This window comes from Aquila chrysaetos, chromosome 7 (genome assembly GCF_900496995.4).
Source record: "Aquila chrysaetos chrysaetos chromosome 7, bAquChr1.4, whole genome shotgun sequence".
In the NCBI taxonomy this organism is placed as follows: domain Eukaryota; kingdom Metazoa; phylum Chordata; class Aves; order Accipitriformes; family Accipitridae; genus Aquila; species Aquila chrysaetos.
Window position 1 is genome coordinate 16,055,039 of NC_044010.1, and position 17,195 is coordinate 16,072,233.

The following is a 17,195-nucleotide window of genomic DNA, read 5'->3' on the forward strand; positions in this document are numbered from 1 at the left end:
ATCTTGATGGACTTCATGCCTGCACCCTGGGGCTGAGGCTTTCCTGGGACAGCCCTGGCAGGGGCCTGGACAGGTTTTCCCTTCCTCTGTGTCCTTAATTTGTGTTCCCATCTGCCATTGTGTCTCTGTGCTCATCTGGGCTTGTGGAGATGGGCCTTTGATGGGCTGATGGCTCTTATGATGGGTGTGGGAGGAGCCAGGGCAGGGTATTATTTAGGCTACCCCCATGCCATTGTCTCTCTGCACTCCTTTGTGGGTGTGTAGACAAGCTTTTATCACATAATACCACAGCTGATGTCTTTCTCAGCCTCGTTATGGAAGTTTTAAACCTACAATTTCTCTGGACAGTGATACAAAGTGGGAACTTTGCCTTTCCAGTCTGGTAATTATTATTGTTTCATATGTAATGCATAAACATTTCAGGGATGAGAACCTGCAGGCTTCCCCTTCCCTAGGCGAATGATTTAACCAGTAAGCTATAGCTGTCAGCTTTCTTTTGGTCTCGCTCCTTTTGACCTAATGAATCTTGGGTTTCTTTCTGAACAGTGCCACAACTGCAAAAGAAGTGGAGGGTGCCTTTCATCTCAGCTGTGTGATTAAGGATGTAACTCTGAACACCTAGGAGTCAGGAGGCCTTTTTACAAAAGGTAAGCCATATACCCCCACCTTCTTCCCTTGCCTGTCTTTGCAGGGGTTTGCTGAGCGTTAGATCTATTGTGAATGTTCTGGATCTGGCCTCACAGGTGGTATCAGCATCTTTCTTCCAGGTTTCTGAGGGAACTCAAGTGAAAGGTGCTATGCTTCTGTCTGCTCTTCAGAAATATTAGCGTTTGTGCTGGGAGTTGCAGGGCTGCAGGTCATGGGGTTGTGGGATGCATGGGACTTGCTGGGCAAGTGCTGTAATCCTGCTGGCCAGCACGTCCCAGAACCACTAAACCTGTTGCAAGGTACGTGGCAACCAGCTGCCCATGTGTGGTACAGCTGCATCCCCTCTATGCCGTAAATTTGTAAATTTCAAATATCTTTAATGCCGTGGTTCCAGTGAAACCACCACATCGTTCCACTGTCCTGGACAAATACCAGGAAATCCTTAATATCTGATAAGACTAGGTTTTCATGTGGAAAACAGGGACCTGGCTGCGACAACCCAGACGTATGTAAGCCTTAGCTTGGGTGCTTGTTACACATCTTTGTGCTCAGGACTACCTGGCCATGCAGAGAAAGAAAATTGTAAGTGTGTAGTCAACTTTGACAGTACATACATGCTTTCAGTCTCAAGTTGCTGCTGAATGAGGGCTTTTTAGATTGCAGTTCTAAATGTTAGGTACCAAAATTTTCCAAAGCCTTGTTTTGGATCTTGCCCCAAGTAGGATGACCTGGGTAATTATAGACCTGTCAGGCTGACAGGGATCCCAGGCAAAAGAATAGAATCACTGATACAGGAGTTGCTTCAATAATGAATTAAAGAAAAGTAATGTAATTAATGCCAATCATCATGGGTTTGCAGAAAATAAATTCTGTCACATTGGTTTGTAATTGCATCAAAAAGATATTAAGTGTGGTTACTAAAGGTAATGTATTCAGACATGAGGCATGTGACTTGACCACACAACACTAAATCAAGGAAATGCAATGATAGAGACCATCCAGTCCCCAGTAAAAACAGCTTAGGATGTCTCAAAATGTAATTTTAAATGAGGAATTGTAATTGCATATTTTCAGTAAGATCTTTCTTAGGTCATTTCTTGGCTGCACACTACTAGATATTTGTTGGTACCTTTGAAGGAAACATACAGTCATCACAGATACTTGCAAATGATACAAAGATTGAGGGAATAGTTAATAACGTAGGTGATAGAGTGGGATATCCACCAAAGAGGAGCTCCCCATGTGATGCTATGTCAAAAGGACTAACAGTATGATCCCTGAAGGATAAACAAAGAATTATTAAACAAGAGTGATGATGCTGTAGTACTTCTGCTTTCATGCTTTTAGCAACTGTGCCTGGGATGCTCTCCAGATCTGGTGTTAGCTCAAGAATATAGCATAATAACAGTCTGTTGAACTTCCAGAGAGAACGTTAAGGGTGCTTTGATCATAGTCTGTCGTTACCTCTGTTCAGAAATGCCTTAAGAAGGCCCTTCCATCTAGCTTGGCAGTACTAGAAGGTGAAGTTAGATGAAATTAGGGCCAGGGTGAGGTCCCTTCCAACCCAAAGTATTCTGTGATTCTTTTTCTAACAGATATGCTGTAGTTCAAACAGGATGTAGTGTGGCAAAGTGATGTGGCCTGTTTTATTAAGAAAGCTGGATTAGACAATCACAAAAGTCCAATTTGTGAACTCCAGCTCCCTGAAGGTATTTGTGCTTCCCACAGTTTCTCTACAGCCAAAACTGTAGAGGGTTTAACAACCCTGTTATCTGTTATCTCCTTGGTTATCTGTAGATATGCAAGCAGAGTTTGTCTTACTCCTGTTCAGTGTATTTTTGCATATACTGACACACAAAACATTGTGAGCTGGGATGATTCACTTATGATTGTGTACCTATATAATATCTTCTTAAAACATTACTGCTGATATGCACTTACTGTTTTACTTAAATGAAAATTTCAGATTCCCTCTGAAAGTGTAGCAAAGCTACGCTGTGGTTTTTGGTGTCTAAAAAAGAATCAGGAGCAGCACGGGAAATTTATATAGAGGAGTGAATACTATAGAAAGATGCTGTTCTCTTGAGTTTTTTTTCTGATGCTGAGTTTTTATTACAGAACTCAAGGTTCATTGGAATGAGAAAGTCAAATTTCTCCATTAAATATTCTGAACATTTGTTGGTACAAACATCATGGTTAAGAACAAAAGCAGTTTATATATCTATATCACTCACTCCTGACATTAATGGGAAGTAAAAGCTATCAAATGTAGCCAGGCAGCTTAGAAAAAAACAACATATAAAGAGAATGCGTGTATTTCAGCAATGTCTTGCTGTGAGGTTATCAACGATTAATAAGAGATTCCAGTGTAACAAAGCAAACAAGGAGAAGTTTTAGTTAGTAGCTATTCTGAAGAGACTCAGTAAATGCTATGATTTGATGATGTGTCGCCTAATAGCTTCTGTAATGTGCTGGTCTCAGTACTAAATCAAGAGAGCAGTGTCTAATGGCTGAATCTAGTATGACATCCCAGGAAGCTGTTGATATCACTGTTTCTATGGAAATTTCTACAGGGGAAATCCAGGGGGTTGAATGGATGTGCAAAAGTATGCATGAAGAGAAGTATTTTCACGCAGCATAGCGGGTTTTCAGGGATGTTGCTGAGATGGGTCATTCTGAGTGAGGTGCTGGTGTAAATCATTCCAGATGCTGGTAACTTCTGGAAGATGAAAGGAGGGAGGGAGGAGTGAAGTAGGTGGCAGGAAGAGAAAAGAGCCAGCAGCTGCTACAGGATGAGTAAACAGTGAGTTTGTTTGTTTCCCTATTGTTCAACTGAATTTGTTCATGATCCCATTGCTTAGAGGAGAACTGCTCCAGACAGAGTCACAGTTATATCAGTTATATCAAACAGTGTTGTGGTGTGGTAATCTTCCGATTCAGTCTGGGGCTAAATTATGCAGGACAGGCATGGGGAATTTGGTCATCCGGTATCAAGGTTGTCAGGTGACTGAGGGAGATGAAGGTTGAAGTCTACCAGTATAGTATTTTTCAGGGGACAGAGAATCCCTGCTGGGCTGTGGCTTGAAGCGATCTGGCTAACTGCATAGGAATTTACCTACCCTTTGAAGGTGAAATCGGGCTAACTGCAGTGGTGCAGCTTTCTGTCTCCTCTCCAGGAACTGACTAAAAGGAAAGACAACATCCCAACATTAACTATTAAGCCAGCTCAGATGTTGCAATACTCAGATCAAAGGTCTACAGAGATCTGGAACATCTATTCAGGGCTTGGGCATCCATCATACGTGCACATATACAAATGACAACTCACATTAAGTGAAAAAGAACCGTACAGCGAGTTTGAGTATATAAAAATTTCAAAGCAGCTATAAATCCAACGTTACTTGCAAAACAATGGTGCTTCCTTCTATTGAAAATCTTTCCTTCCTTTGTTTTGAGTCAAAAGTTTAGCAAAACTGATGTATGCCAAATTTATTTGCAAAAGCTGGAGTAGATAAAAAAAAAAGCTAGGAGTAGCTAACGATGGTGACGCATAAGGGATTGTACTGTTCCTAATGTTAAACATATGAGATAATATCAACATCAACATTGTCTCAGGAAATTCTGGATCAGACTCCTGGCCAATTAAGTTACAGAAAGGCAAGGCACCAGGATTTCACTTGAAATTTTGAGGGTTATCAGGAATAATGGTTAAGGAAGGGAGAGAAAAAATAGCTCTGTGTTCACCTATTAGGAGTCTTAATTCAGCTCATACAAACCTTCATGGATTATATCCTATAGATACGTAACAATGGTGAGGCAGGCCCTCAGCTGATGCAAAGTATTATAGCTCCATCTGAATTTTCTGGAACGATATGTATTTCTGGAGGCTGAAGTTGTGGCCCTAATGAGAGTTTACTGTGCCTTCCACCAGCAAGTATGCACAAAGGCAGTGGGGTGTCAGATCACTGTGTGCTGAAGGAGAACAGCACTATGCACTGTTGTGTATGTACATTATTTAGCATAACAGGGTCTTGGTTCTTAATAGTGGCTTTTAGCTAGTACTGCAAAACAGTTAAATTCATCATGTATCAGGTCAGCGGAACATCAGGACACTGATTGGGTGGGTGTATAATTTTTTTTTTAAAGCAGTGTTGAATAAAAATAAACTTCTGCGTGAAAAGTGTTTTTAAATAACATTGAATAGCTCCAAATAAAATACTTAAAAACAGACTGGCTGCCTAGGGATTGTCTCCTTCCTTAATTCCACTTTAACTATACTAACAGAGGGACTACAACGTTCAAAACCAACCAAAATGTTTCAACACATCTTTTAGCATAGCAAACATGCTGTTTTGCCTTTTCACTGAGAAATTATTAATCTATTTTTATTCACACTTTTGAAAAAAGCTTATCTTGCCTGTAGGGAAGTTCAGTCTGAAAGGCAAAATTATGAGGAATCTACAGGCAATTGGAAAAAACCTGCTAGAATGCAAATGGCTTGTACAGTTTTACCGCAGCATCCCTGTGCACCCTGCCTTTAGCAGCGGGACACACCTAGCGCTGCTCACTTCTAGGGCCAAACTTTGCTTTAGAAAATCAGAATCGTTTACGTTCTTTGGCAGATTGCAGATGAGAAGTTGAAGACTACTCCCATCTCTCATGTGGATCACTGACGTGTGCAGAATCGCAACTTTGGTTACAAACACCAGCCAAGCCCCTGAAAGAAAAATGCCCAAAGATGAACAACACGCAAAGGGAAGCTGTGCTGGATGCTGTGAATGGTGAGTGCCACGTTGGAAGGTGCTCCTCTGGTGCTGAGCCACCAAAGCAAGCATGCTGCTATTTAGCCAGCTCTAGGCCTATGAATAATTCCACTGACTAATTTTGCTTTCTCAGAAAGTCTAGAAGTTTTAAGTACAGTACGCATGTATACATGTGGGTCCACTGTGGCCAGGACCATATAATTTCAGACCAACATCCACCCTTTTAAAAGCAATCTCCTTTAGCTGTATTTCTAGTTGGCTGTCCCCTTCCTCCCCCAAAACCTCCATCCCCTTCCAGTATCACGTTGGCATGAAAACTTAACGCCCCACAACCCAGCTGTCCATCGCTACCAGCCAGAACACCTCCTCCTCATCTAAGATTACATCCCCTCTTCATCTAAAAAATTACAGTAATTAGTTGCAGTGCCCATGCTGGAAGTGGAAACCCCAGGGAAATTCAGAATTGGAACAATCTACATTCGTTTCCCAAGCACACATTTGGTTAATTTGAGGGGGGACAGATGATCGGAGTGGACTTTTTGAGTGCGCACTAGCGAAGTTGTAACCCGGGACGGGGCCGCGGCAGAGGCCGCTGCACGCCCCGCGGGGGAGCCGGGGCCAGCGCGTCGCTTTGGGCTCGGCGGCTGAAGTAGTTGCAGAGAAACGTGCCGGCGTGCCCGTAGGCTGAGCGGAGCTCCGGCAAGCCCCCAGCGGCACCTGCCAACCGAAACGCCCCTTCGCCGGACGGAGGGAAGCAGTTTCGGGAAGCCGCGGCCCCCCCCTGCCCCTCGCCGCCGTCCTCCGCTTGCCTCCCGGCGGCGGCGCCCCGCCGCCGCCGCGCTGTCCCCGCCTGCCGCCGCGCCCGGACAGCCGCGGGGGCGGCCTTGCGAAGCGGCCCCCCACCGCCGCCGCGGGAGCCGGCAGCCGGCGGCGGGGGAGGAGCGGAGCGGAGCTGAGCCACACAGCGCGGCCGCTCGCCGCCAGCCCGTCCGGCTCTGCGGGGAAGCGGCTGCCGGAGCGGGCTGCGGGCTCGCCGGGCGGGGCCGCCCCCGGGCCTCTCCCGCCGCCCCGCGGCATGGTCGCGCCCGCCCCGCGGCGCCCCCGCCCCGCGCCCGCCCGCCCGCCCGCGCCGCCTGGGCCAGCGGGAAGATGGATGGGCACGTCCTGAGCTGGATCGTCCTCCTGTGGCTCGCAGGTAGGGCCGCGGGCTGCCGGCCGCGGGCGGGGGCAACGGGCACGGACGTCCCGGCGGCCCCGACGTGCCCGTGCCGTGCCGTGCCCGGCGGGCTCTACGTCTCTCTTTAGGGCGAAAACGGGAGGTTTGGGGAAATGCCCCGGCAGGCTGCGGGAGGGCAGCTGCGGAGGGAGCCAGCGTGGGGTGGGGGTCTTTTCGGGGGCGTCCCGCGGTGCAGTTTGCGGAGACTGCGCGGAGAGGGCTGGTCCCGCTGGGGAGGGGGGAGGCAGCCAGCGTCTCCTGCTTGCGCGGGCCCGGCCGGGGGGCCGTGGGGGCAGGTCCGAGGGGCCCCCGGCGCTTCGGGGTGCGGGCGGCGATTGGGCCACTGTTTACCGCAGGGCGTGGGGGGGAGAGGAGCGCGCTTGTGGCGGGGAAGGTGGGAGCCGGCCCGGGGAGGCAGCAGGAGCGCGGGGTTGGGGCCGGAGTGTCCTTGGCCGCGGCGCAGGGGGGATGGCGACAACCCTCGTCTCCCCCCGCCTGCCCACGCCGGGCCGGGAACAATTGCAGGAACTTCTCCTTTGCCGGTGTCCTGGCCGCACACTCCGTCTAACAGAGGTGTGAGAGGAGGGGGCTGCCCTGCCTCCGCCCCGGCTTCCAGGGGGGCAGGATCCGGCCACCCGGTTTATCCACGGCGCAGCGGTACCCAGGCCTTTGTGAGGGCAGGACGGGACTGCCTGCCCCAGCGCAGCTCGCCAACCACCTCCTGCCCGGCCGGCTCCCGAAGAGGTCGGGCAAGCCCTAAGCAAGGGGGAGGGGAGCCGGAGAGAAGAGCAGAGGGCTCTGCGGTGGGGAGAGGGCAGGGGGAACAAGCTGAAAAGAGGCTGGGTCTGAGAGCTGCACAGCGAGGAAAGGAGAGGGTAGGGATTACAGCGGAATGAGAGCGGCAGGGCAGCCGGGAATCGGAGAAGGAAGGAGCCCTGTCGGGTCAGCGGCCGGATCTGCCTCCTCTGAGCTGGTGCAGCAGCCAGGTACAGGCAGGAGCAGGAGGCTTTAGGAAAAGCTGCAGCAGGCTGACTTAGCCAGGCAGGCTGGTTACAGGCTGGAAGAAGAAACAGGCACACTTGGATTAAGTGGCATATATTTCCCACCACCACCAATGTATCCCACAAAAAAGACCTCAGACTCTTCCCTCTTCCTATTCAGATTTAGGATTCACAAGCAGTAAATTCGGCTTTTAGTCATAACACCTCTCTCCCACCACCCACCCACCCACCCCTTTCCTTGCTTTTCACTCTGAGTCATCTTCAACACCGGTGCCTGCCTACTGCTCCCTTCCAGGGTTTCACGGCCTCATCTGGGGCTTCAGCAGCTTCCAGCTCATCCTCCCTCCTTGCTTCTCTCCCTGCCTGCCTCCCTGCCATTTGGCTGCTACTGAACGTATCCCACTTCACTGAGTTGGTCTGGAGTGCCAGTGCACCCACAATTACCACTCCTTTCCTACTAGCCATAGTAGTATGCTGATAAATAGTATCCAGGGACTGGTAAAGGAGTACAGGTTGTAGATAAACATGACATTACATTCCTCCCTCTTTTTAAAGAGCTTCATTATCTGGACGTGTCTGGCTAGGTCAGGACTTTTCCATCAAGCTAAAAGGCTGGGCTGTTAACACCTTTCTCCTTCCATTAAAGGTAGTTCATGATTGCTGGCAGCAACTGCTGTTTGGAGCATGCAAGGTCTATGCAGAGAGAGAGGTACTGCTGCAGTAGGGAGACCTTCCAGTCTCCTCTAGTCCTGGGCTTTTGAGACAGGACTGCCTGCCGCTGGTGCTGTCGACCACCAGCAGGCAAAGGCTTCCAGCAGGCAACAGGTTAGCCGTAGCCGTGTGCTGAGAGATGGAGGCAGTCAGTTGCTTCCCTCCAGCCTCCCGGCTGCTGTTGCCCAGCGATAGAGCAGGCACTGCTGTCCTTTTTCATGGCTGAGAGAAAGCAAATAAGACAAGGTGTGTGTGTGAGTGAGTGTGAGCATGTATGTGTGTGCACAGAAAAGGGAGAGAGGCTAGCAAACATGGATTCAAGATTTTCTTCTTACCAGTGGCTGTGCAAAGGAATGAAAGGTCTGCATCAAGGTAAGGAGCCCTAATCCAGCCAGAGTGGTACACTCCACTCTGGGAAAGAGAAGTGGGGGTTGGGAGGTGGCGGGGCCAGGGTAAGAGACAGAGTGCAAGATGGGGAGGAAGCAGGGAGACAAAAGGGAGCAAGAAAGAGAGAGAGGCTCTCGCCCCCTTCTCTCCCCTCCTCCCTCCTCGAGGTGGGCTGAGAAATTTCTAATCGGCACTCACAGTTCCTTTCCTCCCAGCAATAATTCCTCTCTGTCCTTTGTTTGTCTTTAATTTTTGGCTCTTGCATTTATCTTTTGTTTGGTTTTGTGCATTGTGAGTTCTTAGTGCAATTTGAAAAAATCCTGCATGAGGTACAATGGATTTGGTTTAGCTTCTCTTCCTCCTTCCCTGCTCTCCCATGCACCTACAGCTAGTGTTTTAATAACAACAGCAAAAGGATGAAGAGCAGGTCATCCTTTATTCCTTCCTGTGAAGTGACACGGGTTAGGATATGTGTGGGACTGTGTTCTTCTTGTTCTAGAAAAAGGAGGTACAATTTGTCAAGTATCCTTAAGCCCCCGTGTAAAGCTGGTTCTTGTAAACTACCAAGTGCAGCTTGAATCTGGAATGAATCCTCCCCTCGTGTTTACTGTTATTCATATTAATGCTGTAACTCCCAATGCATTTAAAACTAGAGAAGTGTTGCACTGGAGACTGAACTCCAGTTTTAGCCACAGAACAAGCACAGCAGATTTTTTTCTGCCTCACGACTCAGACTGAGCTTAGAAAGATTAAAGTTAGAAAACTGTCCATGTTAAAATGTGACCTTCTCTCCCTGTTAAGTCATTTTTCACCAATAATTTAGCACTCGGTACCTGTTTACTTTCCCTGTGCAGAAGAGCCACTGTAATGCAATGGTATAGTACAAGGGTGGGTAGATTTACTATACTACCTCTGCTTTCCCAGCCACAGTTTAGGAGAGCAGGCAGAGGGGGAATGCTGGAGCACAGTTGTTTTTTGCTGTTTCCTGGCCAACTGAGCAGACTTCTTGGGAAGGCAGGGAGATGGATAGACTGTTTTATCTGTCTTGAGTTTCATCTGACTTCCCTTGACTGGCTGCACACAGCATAAGCATAGTGTAACTGGGAAGAAATGACATTTTTCTTTTTATTCATGTGAGATCACCTCGAGTGGGACTGGCACCAGTGGAAATCCCAATGCCATCCCAAGAACAGGTGTTATGGCTTGGTGTTATAAGGCTTGGAGAGAGTCTTCCTGTTTCTTTTCCTTCATTCTCAGGATTCTGGTGGTGACCAATTGCTGAGGGATAGTTCTGGGAATTATTTCTGGGATGCTGAATCAAGACTGTAAACCAGGAGCCATCTGACAATTGGAACACCTTTCAGACAGTAGTAAGACACGGTGGATTTGATCTGGTGGCCAAAGCTGAGATAATTCTCCTGAAAACATCCAGGGTGACTTTTGTGAATGTGTGAAAGGGGCAGGTCGTAACAGTGTAGTAAGTGCAGGGAAGCTGGTGAAGAGAGGCCGATACCTAGAAAAGCCCATGAAATGCCCTGGGCTCTTGTGAAAGCCCTTACTCAGTCCTTGCCATTTCAGGGCTGTGTGCTTCCCTGGAGAAGTCAGGAGCATGGCGTGCCTGGGGGACAGCATTACAGAGAATGCGGAAGAGCAAGGAATACTCCAATGTCTACTGCAGTCAGTTTGCACAGTCTGGTCTCTGTCCTACATGGAGTGTTTTTGTACTGAGGTTCTGTGCTGTGTGCAAGGCCATGCTTTTCTCCTCCGACTGCTTTGGTTTTGCCACTTTCCAGGTTAAGCAGTTAGGGAGCTGAAATTCTTGGTTTTGCTACGGAGCTGTAAAAAGCAGTATCATTCTTTCACCTCAGCTGCAGCTGACCTATTTAGGCATTGGTTTCTTGCTGGCTAAAAAAGTTGACAATTAGTGGCCACAGAGCTAAAAACACAAGTCTGATAGGACCCAGACCAAGACATCCAATTCATTTCCCATAAGCCACTCAACACAATGTGATGGTGATGGCTTTTGCTGATAAATTGCATGGATTGGATTTAGTCCAGCATGAGTAGGCAAGAATCTGTACAACACAATCTTAGTGATCCCACTGGCTCTCCATTTACCTGTTTACACATCTGCTTATCATCTCTGACTTTCCAGTCTCGAAGCCCAGATCTTGCACTTCTGATTCAGGCTTGATCCACATTTGAAAGTGTGGATGGTGTGCCCGTATTCAGCAGTGGGGGAAAGAACACTTTTAATTGATTCACAGTAGCCAATGCACAAAAAAGAAAGACATAGCATCCTTTTGCCCAACAGTTTATTTTGTTTGGGGAAGTGGTATAAACTACCCTAGGAGCGCTGTCTCTTACCAATGAACATAGGCTTTTCTGCCAAAGCCCTTAGGTATAGTCTAGGAGTAGTTTTCCTGAGGTGCCTGGTTCAGGGCTGATGACTTCCATTCTCCTGTGTGCACAACTGCCACTCCTATCAATAAAGGTGCACAAAATTGGGGAATGTAATTTTTGTAGATTCATAGCATCAGCTGTACTGCCTCAGGCAAGTGGTAGTGTGAGCCAAGTAATTGCAAAGAAAGAGATGTGATGCATGCACAGGTAGGGAGACCCATGCTGACCTGAAGAATAACGTGTGTTGCCTTCTCTTGGACTCAAATCTTATCTTGTGTGCTAGAAGGATGCAGTCTGAGACAGTGAACTTCAGTATTTGGGTTTGCCTTTATTTACAGGGATTAGTGCTTCAGATCAACTTCGTTCTAACTAGATGATCTTCAAGGTCCCTTCCAACCCAACCCATTCTATGATCCCATTCATAAAGGGTAACTTAAGGCTGTGTAGTGAAGCTAAATCTTCTTGGGATTCATCTAGCCTCAGGGAGGCAGCAGCTTCTCCGGAGGGCAACTGAAAAGCAAGAGCCTAAGTTATCACCTCGCAATTGCCTTTCCTCATTTACTCATGGAAGGCATTTAAGATCAGGCTCACAAGGCTCAAATGTGCCCGTACAAATATCTCCTTTATAATCGCTTCCTGGAATTTCTTTAATCACTGCTAAAATGTATTAGTGATAGGTTGTGTGTAAAGTTGATTGCATAGTTTGAATGCATAATCTGAGGATACTTTAGGAAAAGAATCAGAGAAAGGAGATGAATACACATTGTCAATGAGAAACAGACAAAATCCATACAATTATTTTTCTGAAGTGTGATTATTTTTAAGATCTTTCTCTGAGAGTGTATATATACACATGCACAGACACACAAAATCATGGATTCTTTTTATTTTTCTGAGAGTAAGGATATCTGTGTTTTTAAGATGCACTTGATTAATATTTGCAGACCTTTTTCTGGGGATTTAGGAGAACAAGAAAGAAGGAAAGCAAAATTGTCATGTAGTCATGAAACTCCCATGAGCTAGATTTTTCTTGTGAAAGTTCAAACATTGTGAAATTCACAATGAACAGGTTGCTTCTCTGGAGTGCAGGAATTACATTTCCATGATGATTTTGAAACAGGGCTAATCTTGCTCTGTCTGCATTAGTCAAACATAGCAGAGCACAGTTCAATTTCTTTTCAGTCCTACTTGTATTAAACTAGACAAAGAGCTACCACGGTGCTGTCACTGAGCTTGTCTTCCTTTTTCACATGTTTCACTCTTCTGCTACAGCCCAGAGTTCTGTCCTGTGATACAACTGAGGCTTTTCTTATCCTGGCTAGTCTCTTGAAGATTTTTGAGGTCAGCAGTTCCTTCGTGAAGTTGAGGAAGTCCTAAGCAGACCTCTATAATTCACGTGCATGGACATAACTGTTAGCTGTAAAGCCACCATCTGTCTTCAGGCAGTTGAACATCCTGTTGGCCTTTTTGATGGACGCTGTTACAGCAGTGATGTACTACATGAATTGCTCCGATCACTTTTTTTGGCAGAGAAAATAACAGGTGTATAATTTCCCAGTTCAGCCATATATAATTGTATATAATTTGACTTAAACAGATCTAGAGTTTCCACTGCTTCAGTCTCTCAATCTGAGGCACTGTGTTGCTCTTAAATGCTATTTCTGGAAAGGATCCAAAAATAATACTTCAAAAATTAATAAAGAGCTTGGGGTAGGATATAGAAGACTCCAGATAATTTACTGCACATCTCCCAAATCCTATCCTTTCCTTTCCTTTCCTTTCCTTTCCTTTCCTTTCCTTTCCTTTCCTTTCCTTTCCTTTCCTTTCCTTTCCTTTCCTTTCCTTTCCCTTCCTTTCCTTTCCCTTCCTTTCCTTTCCTTTCCTTTCCTTTCCTTTTCCTTTCCTTTCCTTTCCTTTCCTTTCCTTTCCTTTCCTTTCCTTTCCTTTCCTTTCCTTTCCTTTCCTTTCCTTTCCTTTCCTTTCCTTTCCTTTCCTTTCCTTTCCTTTCCTTTCCTTTCCTTTCCTTTCCTTTCCTCTCTCCTCTCCTCTCCTCCTGTTCTTTCTTTTCTTTCTTTTTCATTTTCTTTTTCTTTTTCCTTTTTTCTTTTTTCTTTTTCTTTCTTTTTTCTTTTTCTTTTTTTCTTTTTCTTTTCTTTTCTTTATATAGACATTCACATGGGGGTAGGATGGGGAAAGTTAGTCAGATGAGAATTTGCTAAAGCTCAGCTAATCATTTATTAAAGCAGTCCCTGGCTTGCCAAACTCATTAATCTCATTAACAGGGAAGGAGGGCTATGGTGCATGGTTAGCTGAAAGCACTGTGTTTACTAAGCAGTGTACTTCCTTCACAAGGGAAAGATTTAAATATTCACTGTGTCACTGTTTTATCCCTGAAGCTGAAGTAACGTGATGAGTCACTCGGTCAGCTCATGTCACGTGCTGGCTTTGGCCACAGACTGCGTGGGGTCAGGCATAGAGTTGCCAGATACAGGTCTGACCTGGATCCATTTGTTTTTCAACGTGTTTGTCATGTCTCTTGCATTCAGATGCAACCCGGGAAGCACGGGGCCCTAGGGGGGAGAGAATAAGACAATGTCACCACTTGGTTCACCTTGAGAAGTAAGTGGTAATGTTCTCTTAGTGCCGTATGGCCCCCACGTTTCTGCCCCTCTAGTTCCTGGGAACAGGAGGCCTGGCAGAAGTGTCCCGGCTGCCACTTCTTGAGTTATCTCTCTGCCTGCACCTTGGGAAGGTGGAGGAGCTGCCTCATGCCCCTGCCTCTCTTGTGGGAACATCTTGTTGGGACCTCAGCTGTGTTTTCTGGTACTCTGGAGAACACCCATGCTTCAGTGTTTGGATTTGGGTCCAGGCACTTCTGGCAAAACTAATGACATCTCCTGTGCAATTTCCACTTGGCACAAGTACAATATGCATAATGTCATGCATTCATTGTATGCATAGCAGAGCATTCCTGTGCAAATGCCATAACACCCTTGTGTACTGCAAGCCTTCACATAGTAGTCCCCAGGGTCAAATCCTGCCTAGATCAGTAAGTCTTTGTTAGTATCAGTGACTATCTTGCCTCTCTGAAATACACCTTCCCCTAGGTTCTGTCCATACTGTGGTTTTATCCCCTGACTGGTATTTATAGACCTCATTGTGATTTATAGTTTGGACATTGATAACTTGTTGAAATGAATATTCAGTGTTGGTCCAGCCTCTTCACTTTCCTTTGGTTCTGACTCCTGATCATGAGATCTCTGCTTGCTTTTGCTTTTCAGGTCTGTAGCTGTCTCTAACTTGACCTTGTCCCTTCATGCCTGCTGTTGTCATACTGTTGATGCATTTATTGCTCTCTGTTTGCTTTAAACTCCACTGCCTTAGTATATGCCTTTTTTTTCCCCATCCTAAAGATATCTCCTGTCATTTCACTTACTTTTGCCAGCTTCCATCTCCTTTTCATCTCTACTTTCTGGAGCAGGTGGTTTATTTTTGCTGACTCCATTTCCTCTCATCTCTACATCATTTCTTAATCTCCTGCAACCTGGCTCCAGCCCTTTGAAATTATTTTGACCTAAGCTGAGACACCTTCTTCAGTTTCTTCCAGCTGAATATAAGCTTCCTGCTTCCATGATTGTCATCCTGCTTATCCTTCTGCTTCCTAAACTTACCCTGATACTTTATCCTTACTCTCTTTTCTTCTTTCCTGGCATTTGCCTTTCTCTCCTACTGCTTCCCGACATCAGGAAGGCTTTTGTTGTCCTCAGTCTTTCATTCCTCCCTAAGCTTCCCCTAAGTCCATCAGTCCCTCCTGATGTTGTGTAAACATCCTCTTCTGCTTTATTCTCTTGAATGTTTCCTTGTATCTTGTCCTCTTTTTCACTGTGCGTGCTCCAGGCCTTGGGGTGTATGATAATTGGATGTAGGGAGCTGCCATCATCAACATGTCCCGTACTGAAACTGGTTCCTTTTTCTCATACAAACCGTCACCATCTGGGCCTGCTGTCCATCAGCTGCAGAGACTGCCCCTGGTTACAAACTTCCTCTTAGATGCCCCTCCTTGCTTCTGGGCTGTTTCTCTGCCTCCACAGGCCAGCACTTCCCTGCTTGGGAAAGTGTCAGCATGTGTTTCCTGTGTTGCGTAAGTGCTCTCAGTCATTGCTGCCTGCAGCGCAAAAAGGAGGGAAGCAATGAAGGGCATGCGTGGGAGGTTTCGGCCATTCCCCTGCGGGTAGATGGAGTACCACACTCTCCCGAGGGCTTTCTGCTGGCATTGCTCACTGACTCTCCGCTTCTCCCTAAGCTACACAAGGATGTGGCAGCAGTCCCATGCGTCTTCTCTGAGGCCTTAATACATCAGCTCCAGGCTGCAGTTCTCCCATCAGCTGGTAGATAAACATTACGTGTTGAGATCCATCTCCTCCCTGGGAATGTGAAAAGCTTGAGTGTTTGGGCCATTTTTCTCTGCACCTCCCACATGGAGCAATTTCTCTCAGTGCTACATGCCAGCCCTGGCAGGAGCTGTGTGATTTGGATCCGCTCCTTCATGCATCTCTGGAGTTTGGCAGAGCAAGCAGCAATAACTGGGCACCAGTGCACAGCGGGCTGGGCCAGGCACTGTGTGCTGCCTGACTTCAAAGAGGAGGTGTGATGCCACCAAAATTGGGAGGGTGGTTACTTATTCTACATTGGGATTGTTACGAACTCAGGATCTGGCCCCTTGGCTGACCTGCTGTAGAAATGGAGTATGGCCATCCCTAAAATATCTCTTCCTTATCTGTGAACCAGCCGCAGAAGTGAATCGTCACACCACCGTGTTAGGGTCTCTACAGAGCGTAAGGATACTACATTTGAGCCTTCAGCCCCATCGTGCTGTATTTTTCCTTGTGGCTGTAGCCTATGGAAAAAGCAAACTTACTTCTGCTGCCAACATCTGTGCTTACATACATTGAGGAGTATTGCATGCTAGCACCTGAAATGGATGGACTTTTTAATTTTATGTACATGGCGAGAATGATGCTATGATAAAATGCAGTAGCTTCCTCTTAAAGCAATGCCAAGGCATATGACACTCATGTTTTTGTCTTTTAGCTGAGGTGGAAGGGTTGCAGGTCACCGTGCCTGAGAAGAAGAAGGTGGCCATGTTGTTTCAGCCTGCTCTGCTTCGCTGCCATTTCTCTACTTCTTCCACCCAACCAGCTGTGGTACAGTGGAGGTTTAAATCTTACTGCCAGGACCGAATGGGAGAAGCTTTGGGTATGGCAACTTCTGGTTTACAAACTATGAGCAAGAGGAACCTGGACTGGGATCCCTACCTGGACTGTGTGGACAGCAGGAGGACGGTCCGTGTCGTGGCCTCCAAACAAGGATCTGCCGTCACTATAGGGGACTTCTATAAGGAAAGAGATGTCAGCATTGTCCATGGTAACTCTCCTACCCCAGTGATGCTTGGTGGGTGTTGGAATGGACCCTTAGCAATTTGGGATGCTGGAGGCTGGTGGTAATTGTTCAGTTAACTCCCTTAGAAAAGGCTGCTGGAAGGGAGCTGTTGTATGTCAGGCATTTAGGATTCAACCAACCAACCCTAGACCCAAAGGTCATTTCCTTTGGCGCTTCCCTTCATCCAACTCCATGTAGGTCTCCAACCCTCATACAGTATTCTTTTCCCTTTGATGAAGTGGAAGGTTTTTATTCCAGGCTTCTGCATATTGCTCTGTATATAGATTTTCCTTAACAAAGGGGTACCAGCAAGAGAGATATGAATTCAGTTTCTGCGGGCTAGGTTTTTCTTCCTTGCGAACTCCAGTGATTTTTTCCCAGTTCAAAATACCAAAATTATCGTACACCTCATGTTTGCTCAACTCTGGACTTCACCAGCTTACCCCATCATGAATCTAAACCCACGCAGCTTTGGGCAGTGTGAAAGGAAGAGATTTCCATGGGGTGAAGTCAAATTGGGTGGACATGGGGGGTGGCAGGGTCCCTAAACATTTGGTCTGGAACGCTGTGTGAGAAACCTTGTTCCTCAAAAGCACAAAGCTTCTGCTTGACTTGGGACACCACCTC

The 17,195-nt window shown here is 46.8% G+C and overlaps 1 protein-coding gene across 4 annotated transcripts in view; it reads left to right on the plus strand.

Moving 5' to 3' along the window:
• Positions 1–6,140: 6,140 nt before the first annotated feature.
• ILDR2 (immunoglobulin like domain containing receptor 2) overlaps positions 6,141–17,195 on the plus strand; it is a 44,184-nt gene continuing 33,129 nt past the window's right edge. For 2 of the 4 annotated variants that reach the window (XM_030019517.2, XM_030019519.2), the window contains exons 1-2: positions 6,457–6,606; positions 16,221–16,553. In XM_030019517.2, the coding sequence (XP_029875377.1) occupies positions 6,561–6,606; positions 16,221–16,553 (379 nt within the window). In that variant the 5' untranslated portion in view covers positions 6,457–6,560. Of the gene's footprint in view, positions 6,607–13,702; positions 13,749–16,220; positions 16,554–17,195 lie in introns of those variants that run through there. The other 2 variants (XM_030019515.2, XM_030019520.2) reach the window with 2 other exon arrangements.